Source organism: Herpailurus yagouaroundi, unplaced genomic scaffold, assembly GCF_014898765.1.
Source record: "Herpailurus yagouaroundi ecotype Mexico unplaced genomic scaffold, PumYag 250, whole genome shotgun sequence".
Lineage (NCBI taxonomy): Eukaryota > Metazoa > Chordata > Mammalia > Carnivora > Felidae > Herpailurus > Herpailurus yagouaroundi.
The window spans coordinates 8,939,953-8,949,321 of record NW_024412467.1 but is presented as its reverse complement, the minus strand read 5'-3'; the positions used below and the strand labels follow the sequence as shown (position 1 = coordinate 8,949,321).

Sequence of the window (9,369 nt, the reverse complement as noted above, 5' to 3'; positions counted from 1 at the left end):
TTTTTTTTTTCAACGTTTATTTATTATTTTTGGGACAGAGAGAGACAGAGCATGAACGGGGGAGGGGCAGAGAGAGAGGGAGACACAGAATCGGAAACAGGCTCCAGGCTCTGAGCCATCAGCCCAGAGCCCAACGCGGGGCTCGAACTCGCGGACCGCGAGATCGTGACCTGGCTGAAGTCGGACGCCTAACCGACTGCGCCACCCAGGCGCCCCAAGCGTCTGACTCTTAATCTCAGCTCAGGTCTTGATCTCTGGGTTGTGAGTTCAAGCCCTGCACTGGGCTCCATGCTAGGTGTAAAGCCTACTTAAAAAATAAATAAAATAAAACAAAAAAAAATTAAATTAAAAGGTGCAATTCTGCAACATGTATAATATGACCACAGTTTTTGTAAAAAACTTTTTTAAAGAAGTTATGCGTGCGTGATGGTAAGAGTGTATCTATGCCCGTTTTTGTGTGAACATGCATTGACCACACACATATAAAAGTTGTAGGGCATAGGGTGTAAGATTTCAGGTAGAGGCCTTTCAGATTTTATTTTAAATACTTTTAAATTATTGGAATTTGTACCGAAATACATTTTGAGGTTAAAAAGTCCAAGACACATATTACATTTACTAAACATTCTTACAGGGAAACTTCTATGTATTGAACCGCACCCAGGTCCATTGCCTCCCGTGTAGCTCGTTTCCTCATGGTGCCCATACCTTACAGTGAGAGAACGTCACAGTGTACTGGGCATCCCTGGACTGGGGGGAAGGCACCTCAGGGTCCACCACTGGGGCAGCCACTGTGGATTCACACTGGTCCCAGAATGTGTATTGACAGAAGACAAAATTTGAGAGGCTTAAGGGCAGCCCGGTTGCCTCTTTAATTTTTACCTGAAGAGATATAAAAAAAAAAAAAAGGCAATATAACTCCCATAAGGAAACATTAAACTGTGCATTGCTTCAAATGTAAGAGCTCTTCAAATTTAAGAGCTACATAAATCGGTTATCCATTTGGTATCTGAAAATATCTGGCATCCTTTCATCAAGGGTTCCGCCTACAAAAAATCTGTACCAGAATACCACAACTACCGTGTGTAAACCTGGCAAAGGCACACACCTCCAACATTTTCCTAGTGACTGAGTTTTTGATGCAACCTATATTGGAAAAGCAGGATTCACTGAACAATACATACCCCCCGCATGCCAGATACACATGGACTTTTATTTTTTAATGTTCTTAAGTTTATTTATTTATTTTGAGGGAGAGGGGGAGGGGCAGAGAGGGAGAGAGAGAAACCCAAACAGGCTCCGAGCTGTCAGCTTAGAGCCCAACGTGGGGCTCAATCCCACCAACCGTGAGATCATGACCTAAGCCGAAATCCAGAGTCGGATGCTTAACGGACTGAGCCACCCAGGTGCCCCCAATACACATGGACTTTTCAAATCTCATCAAGCGTCACCAGAAAGGGTGCTATACTTCTGGAGAAAGTACTGCCCACCGTTGTATTTACGGTTAGGAAGGTTAACATTTACGATGCTCTATGAAAAACAGAACTGTTTGGCATGAACAAGGTCATTCCTCTGCACCCATCCATCTCATCATCCCCTCACCCGGCAAGTCAGCTTCTTGACTCGGTGAACAGTCTCCCCGCTGATGTCCGTGACCTCGAGGCTCCCACCTTCGCTGGAGTTCTCAGAAGAGTCGTCCTCCACCACGCGCTCCGGGACGGCCCCTGTAATTCGCATGACTTCCACATGGAGGCGCCCTGCAACCTGCGACAGGAACCAGAGCGCCTGCGGGTTAATAGGCATCCAGCAGGGAACCTGACCTTGGACAGAGAGCACGCAGCCACCTCCCAGGTGAGCAGGTGAGCGGCCCCGCCCCTACTGCCATGGGAAACTCACCCCTTCCACAGCCGGTCCAGTCCATCTCTCACCCCCTGCAGTCACCCTGCCTGACTCTGAGCCAAATTTGCTTCTCTGCCACTTGCCTTCTGGAGTCATCTTCACTCTTACCCTTTACAGGCAGCCCAGGAACAGAGTAAAGACAGCTATCATATCCTACCTGGAGTTGTCTATTTTCCATGTTCGTATATTCGTTCATCTGATCTAATCCCTGCCCAGTTGGAATACCGAAACAAGCAGTAGAGATACACGTGGGGGTTGTTATGAGACAACTTCACCCAGAAATCGGCTGCATGTCCCGAACTGTGCTACTAAGCACTGCATTTATCGCAATAAGCCAAAAGACGTGGTCACCAGGCTCATGGAGTGTCTGCTCTCTTCAATGGGTGGGTAACTCACACTGGAGCAGAGGGAGTGAGATGCATCCCAGGAGGAACCACAAAGGCTTACAATTTCTTCAACATCCTGGTGGTTCTCTGGAGAGGTGCCAGTTTAGTGGTGCCTCTCTTACACTTGTTGGCACAGAACTGAATTAAAGGACAAGAATTTGCTCCCTCAGAGTGCTACAACTAGCCCAAGTTATGTTTCATGACACAGGTCAAGGCTGCAATGGCTGGAGTCATGAAGGGGACAGTGCTGCCATCACCTTAAATCGTGAGGCTCCACTGTAAAAGTAGCATGGACCCAACCTCCACACAGCAACTGGCACTGGCACCAAGCACCTGAGAGAAATTAGCTGATGGCGTTGGACAAGTGAGACCAATATGGAGGAATCCGTTAGAGGAGGGAGAAAGGGGAAATGGGAGAAATCAGTTCAAAGGTAAGGTGGGTTCTCAAGCTTTTTTTCAATATTTTTTGAGAATCAACACATTTTTATTTATTTTTTTAAGTTTATTTATTTACAACTTGCTCCCAAGTTCTATCTGGTGAAGACCACATAGGGGCTGAGAAGGAACTCGGATGTATCACAAAGGTAAGAGATTAAAAGAGAGATGAACATGGCAACAGAGTTGAAGCTGGTTTCCAAAATATTTCTAATTTGATTAAAACAAAAATCAAAAAAACTTGTGAACCATAAATTTAAAAAATGGGTATGAATATCTTTTAAAACCATGATTTAATCTTGAGAGTTTCTATTGATATTAGTAGAGAAGAAAGAGTATGATCCTGACTATTCACCCTAGATCTGCCTCAAGAGCATCACTTAAATCAGACACACACACACACACACACACACACACACTCCCTTCCACTTCCGTCAATTTCCTCCCAGGCTGGCTTGTCCTTACCTCCCCCTGCTGGCTGATGATAGGAACTGCATACTGAAGTTTCACATCATAGAAGAGACACTCCAAGAACACATTAGCCACGCCAATTAGGTTGTGATTCTCTTGGGCTTCATAGAAAGGGTCACCTCGTTTCCCATAGAGACGCTTTGCCTGATGGGTAGGGTAGGCAGGTGGGGAGCCAGTAAGAAACAAAATATCAACTTGAATAATATTATTTAAAACTAGCACCCAAAAATGATTTAAGAAGAAAGCATTTATCCAGAGAAATTAAAAAGAAGTAAAAATTACAATCATGTCACATAAATAAAAGTAGCATATAGGAGGGGCTCTTGCTCAATTACACCCTCGTCTTCCCTATCACACCCCACATATAGCCTTTTTCATTCCATTCCCTGTGCTTTGTCTCATTTCCTTCACCGAGTCGTCTTTTCCATAACTAGCATCCAAAAACTGGATTGTGCTTTTTAAAATTATTCTTCGTAATCTCCCCAGCCATTATCACAGCTAGGGGAGCCAGAACATATGCTAATGAATACAAAAATCCAACCTGGCTCCATCCGTGTGGATTTGTCACAACACTGACAAAACAGCACGGACTTACTTCGTTCCATTTCATATCACCTGGAATGTAGCAAAAATGCAGCCAAATAAGAACATGTTATGTGTTCTCTTCATTTAGTTTCTGTCCGTGTGGGGATCACATGTTTTATGACTGATCCAACATCTAACTTAGAAGTTTTTTCAAGATCACTTCTACATTCCTTTACTTCCCCCACCCTGCCCTGCCTTTTTTAAAAGTAGGCTCCATGCTGGGCATGGAGCCCAACACAGGGTTCAAACTCATGATCCTGAGATCAAGAGTTGGAGGCTTAACTGACTGAGCCATGCAGGTGTCCCAACATTACTTTTCTAATATCGATGTCCAAAGCTTGACTACAGAAATTCACCGCCATGCATGTGTGCGTTCTGATGGTGAAATCACTTACACTCTGTGCTTTCAACATGGCCCAATCTCCTTTCCATTTTGTCTCTTTTACCTCGGGAATTTTTTCCTTCCATTCTTGATAAAGGTCTCTCATATCAATTAATTTATTCTCCAGCTTCTCGATGGTCCAAACTTGGGTGCTCTTTCCTTTCCTCCGCACTTGGATAGCTGGCTCACTCACGATTGCTCCTCTCTGCAGAATGAAGGAAACAAAAACAACAAATCAAATGAAACCAAATGAAGTCTTGTTATGACTTCTTAGATTGTTACAGCAATATATATTATTAGGAAGCAGCGAGTGTGAAGAAAACATATACAGAAAGAAGATGAAATTCTACCACAGTGGGAATATTCTGGCTTATTTTCCATTTTCTATAGGTATACCCGTGCATGTTTGTTTGTTTTTTTTTATCATAATCAGAACCAAACAAAACTAAATTTCCTATCCCGATCCTCCCTCCACAGTTTTTATCTTATGATCACCTTCTTGTGCTATTAAATATTCTTCACAGACACAATTTTTAAAAAAAAAATTTTTTTTTCAACGTTTATTTATTTTTGGGACAGAGAGAGACAGAGCATGAACGGGGGAGGGGCAGAGAGAGAGGGAGACACAGAATCGGAAACAGGCTCCAGGCTCTGAGCCATCAGCCCAGAGCCCGACGCGGGGCTCGAACTCACGGACCGCGAGATCGTGACCTGGCTGAAGTCGGACGCTTAACCGACTGCGCCACCCAGGCACCCCTCACAATTTTTAATGGAAACATAGAAATCTATTTTATGGATGCACACTGGTTTGATCAATTATTCTATTGTTTGACATCATGACTATTTTAAATTTTTGCTATTATAAAGGCCATTATGATAAGCATCCTTGTATAAAAAGCACATGATCTTTATGAATTTTTTTTTAAGTTTATTTTTGAGAGGGGGGAGGGGCAGAAAATATGAAGTGGGTTCTTTTCTGATAGCAGCAAGCCTAATGTGTGGCTCAAACTCATGAACTGTGAGATCATGACCTGAGCAGAAGTCAGATGCTTAACTGAGCCACCCAGGTGCCCCTCTTTATGAATATTTCTATGACTATGGACTTAGCATAAATTTCTCAAAGAACTGCTTGGTCAAAGTACTAAAATGCAGAAAGAGTAATGAAATCCTTCCTGACTCGTTTCTAGCTTGCTTGCCAGGGGAAACATAAATGGATGCAAAATTATTGTCTTTTGAAGTTTCTCCTTAAAAGAAATATTCTTCGAGTTGAAATGACAGGAAACCTCCCAAAGGCTGCAAAGAGTCATTCTGTGCACAGAAAAAAGGTATTATACAAGCTTTCCTTTCTACTTTAAAATTTTTTTTAATGTTTATTTATTTTTGAGAGAGACAGAGACAGAATGCAAGTGGGTTAGGGGCAGAGACAGAGGGAGATACAGAATCCGAAGCAGGCTCCAGGTCCCGAGCTGTCAGCACAGAGCCCGATGCAGGGCTCGAACTCACGAGCTGTGAGATCATAACCTGAGCCCAAGTTAGATGCTCAACCAACTGAGCCACCCAGATACCCCAACAAGCCTTCCTTTCTTGTAGAATCCTTTCTGAAATTGGCACCTATCCCCCCATTCCAGAAGGGGGCGTTTACACGACAGAGAAAAGAGGAATTACTTATATATATTTCTAGTTTTAACACATCCCAGGGCATCCTTACCCGGGGGGGGGGTCTATAGAGGAAATTTTTTTTAAAATTTTTACTGTTGAAGTAGAGTTGACATACAATGTTATATTAGTAGATAGGAAGTCTTAAAAAGAATAAATACTCCGGCTCATATCAGCATCTCCTCACAGATTTTTTTTTTAATTTTTTTAACGTTTATTTATTTTTGAGACAGAGAGAGACAGAGCATGAACGGGGGAGGGTCAGAGAGAGAGGGAGACACAGAATCCGAGGCAGGGTCCAGGCTCTGAGCAGTCAGCAGAGAGCCCGACACGGGGCTCGAACTCACGGACCACGAGATCATGACCTGAGCCGAAGTCGGATGCTTAACCGACTGAGCCACCCAGGTGCCCCTCACAGATGTTCTTTAGGGTGTCAGGTTTGTCTGCTGTCTTATAGTACATACTGTTGTACATTTTACTCTCTCTCTCTCTTTTTTTTTTTTTTGAAGCACTCTTACCTTTCTGTTGGCACTGAGGTTTGCAGCAGGGATCTGCAGAGTCACCTGGTAGTCAGTGAGCTTGCTCATTTCCTCAGCTAAGAAGTTTGCCTCCCTTACCAAGGTATTGGCTTTCACAAGCTGCTCGCGAAGTTTTGCCAAGCTTTGGCGGAAGAGCTCATCCCTGTGGGGTAGCAGAAAAGGAAATGAGAAACTCCGAAAAGAAAAGGAAACCAATTCTGCTTCTAAGTGAGTCGTATTCTTAGAAAGTGGTAGGCAACTCCTTCCAGGCAATATTTTTCAACCATTTTTTTTTTCCTGTTGGTCACGGCTGATGAGGAGCAAATATGTAGAGGGACTTAACTAAAAACCATGTTTTAAATCCCCTAACATCTGAAAACTTCTATTTTAATATGCTGTTGCCAAAAGACCAATAAAGGAATCCTTTAGGGAAAAGAACTGATTACGACTTTTTGTGTGCTTCTGGGGCTGGTGGGGAGGGGAATGGGGCAGGGGACAGAAATCTGGAGTCCATAAGGAGAAAGTGTTCCACATGATTTCTTCAGTTGGTAAAAGGCAAGAAGTGGGACTTCTGTGCTAGCAGGAATTCTTTCCTCAAGTCCACACAAGAGCACCTCCTGATAAGACCTTCTCCAACGTTCTGAGGCTGAATAGGACATTATTATGTGCCATTACGTGCCCTCTCAGTCCCCACATCTTTTGCCTCTGTAGATGTGTTGTATTTATAATTTCTCATTTATTTGTGTAATTATTTGACTGATGTCTGTGTCCCCTATGGAGCTGCAGGCACCCCAGGGGGAAAACTGTGTGGTCAGGTGCACGGCCCATTGTGGGAAACCCCCGAAGTACCCACTGAATGAAAGGAAGAGTTCTGGTTCCACAGGTGGGTTCAAAGGTAATCCAGACTAGCAGAATGCTTATCTACCTTCTCTTTTCTACCATTTATACACCCCCTGCCCTTACTTCATAGGAAAATGGGGAGCTTGGAATACCCAGTCTCTACCCCTTTCTCATCACCTCAAAAGTGACACTGAGGCACCTGCAAAGATGTTAATCTGAAGTCACCCTAACACGTATGGCACACTGATCCTGTCTGTCTGGTTCTCCTAGGCGATACCATTTTTTTTCAGTTCCCTGGACTTGACCCTTTTTCAGCCAGCTCAGTCTTTTCTCTTTTCTACAACATCCAGAAAAAAAGCCTTCTGTGGATTTTTCCTTTTAAATATCCCCTAAATCTCTCTACTGCTTTCATAACCCCTGGTAGCCTCAAAGCCCCCAGGCTCTTTCTCTGACACCACCAGTCACACAAACCCCTGCCTGTCTCAGGCCAGCCCTCAGTTCAAAACCTCCTCTCCCCGCTTGGGATAAATCTGCAGGCACCTGTGTGCCCTACCGGACAGCTTTGGACTTCGCTCTCCCTACTCCTATACAACTCACCTCTCGGAGCAAACAAAACAGCTCTCATGCAATCCGCAAAACACCTTCCTCTTCTCCACGGTTTCTCATTTGTTTGTGCCCGCGTGCCCATCCAAATGCTTCCCGCCTTCTGTCTGCCCGTCCAGTGTCCACCCTTCAAACTCGCCTGAAGTCCTTCATCCTCCATGAAGTTGCAGCAGAAGCCCCACAGCATGGGGGTCCCACCCTCTACTAACCACCACCTCCCTTACTGTGCTTCCTGCCCAAGCACACACACACTTATCACTTCAGTAATTTCACACAGTCAATACTCGCAAAGCACCTACCAAAGACACCACTGTTCTAGGCACTGGGAACACTTCAATGAATGAAGCTGATTTCCTGCTCCTGGAAGTTATTTTCAGATGAGGGATCAATGACAGAGGGATAATTATGTGGTTGAAACACTTCCTATTGTTGGATAAAACTGTTTTTTAACGGACTATTGTGATGTAATTTTCACATATTTATATCTTGCTCTATGATACATTGCAAGTTTGCAGAAAGAGTAACTACATCTCTGGTTTTCTTTGTAATTCTCACTAGCTCTTAAATATACTTGATTTTCAGCCCCACAACCTTTACTTAGGTATGAGTCCTTTGATATTTCACAAGCCATCAACACTTATTTAGGTAAGAGTCCCAGCTTCTAATATAACAGCCCATCATTAACGACATCTTAATTTTATCCAGTGACCCTGGTGAAATCCGTATTGTAGCATTCTCATCTCCTTGAATGACAGCTCCAAATATCATCCTTGCTACTCTCCTTCCTTCTAAGAATTAGAGCCTCAAAGAGAATCAATCTGGAATTGAGCGGAAAAAAAATTTTTTAACACTTGACGGAAAAAGTACAATCATTAAAAACAACGGTTAAGCATCCGACGTTGGCTCAGGTCGTGATCTCATGGTTCATGAGTTCAAGCCCCATGCCAGGCTCTGTACTGACAGCTCAGAGCCTGGAGCCTGCTTCAGATTCTGTGTTTCCCTCTCTTTCTTTTTTTTAATTTTTTTATTAAAAAAATTTTTTTAAATGTTTATTTATTTTTGAGACAGAGAGAGACAGAGCGTGAGCAGGGGAGGGGCAGAGAGAGAGGGAGACAGAATCCAAAGCAGGCTCCAGGCTCTGAGCTGTCAGCGCAGAGCCCGATGCGAGGCTTGAACTCACAAACCATGAGATCATGACCTGAGCCAAAGTCAGACGCTTCACCAACTGAGCCACCCAGGCACCCTTGTTTCCCTCTCTTTCTGCCCCTCCTCTGTTCATGCTCTGTCTCTCTCTCTCTCTCTCTCTCAAAAATAAATAAGCATTACAAAATACTTTTAAAACAAAACAAAAATCTACCTTTTCTGTTGCATCTTTCTGTTTTTGTCTTTTACAATCTTCAGTACACAAGAAGTAAGTAGGGAGAAAGGGTATCAGTGGGTCCAGTCACACCAATTACCTTCAAGCTCGCTGTTATTAGAGTAAAGTCACAGGTTCACAGTAAAGGTGGAAAAGGCAGCTCTTCAGAAAAAGCATTATCTGATAACCTTTGTCTCTTTTACCCAGGCACAGTAAAAGATAAAGAGTAATGTGTTA

At 43.6% G+C, this 9,369-nt stretch overlaps 1 protein-coding gene across 1 annotated transcript in view; it reads right to left on the bottom strand.

Annotated features, from left to right (window-relative positions):
* Positions 1 to 9,369, bottom strand: part of KIF13A (kinesin family member 13A) — a 270,175-nt gene that overhangs the window by 39,336 nt on the left and 221,470 nt on the right. The window contains exons 21-25 of the mRNA XM_040460494.1: positions 6,333 to 6,495; positions 4,223 to 4,363; positions 3,186 to 3,335; positions 1,603 to 1,764; positions 709 to 882 (exon numbers count right to left, since the gene is read on the bottom strand). Of these exons, the coding sequence (XP_040316428.1) occupies positions 709 to 882; positions 1,603 to 1,764; positions 3,186 to 3,335; positions 4,223 to 4,363; positions 6,333 to 6,495 (790 nt within the window). The remainder of the gene's footprint in view (positions 1 to 708; positions 883 to 1,602; positions 1,765 to 3,185; positions 3,336 to 4,222; positions 4,364 to 6,332; positions 6,496 to 9,369) is intronic.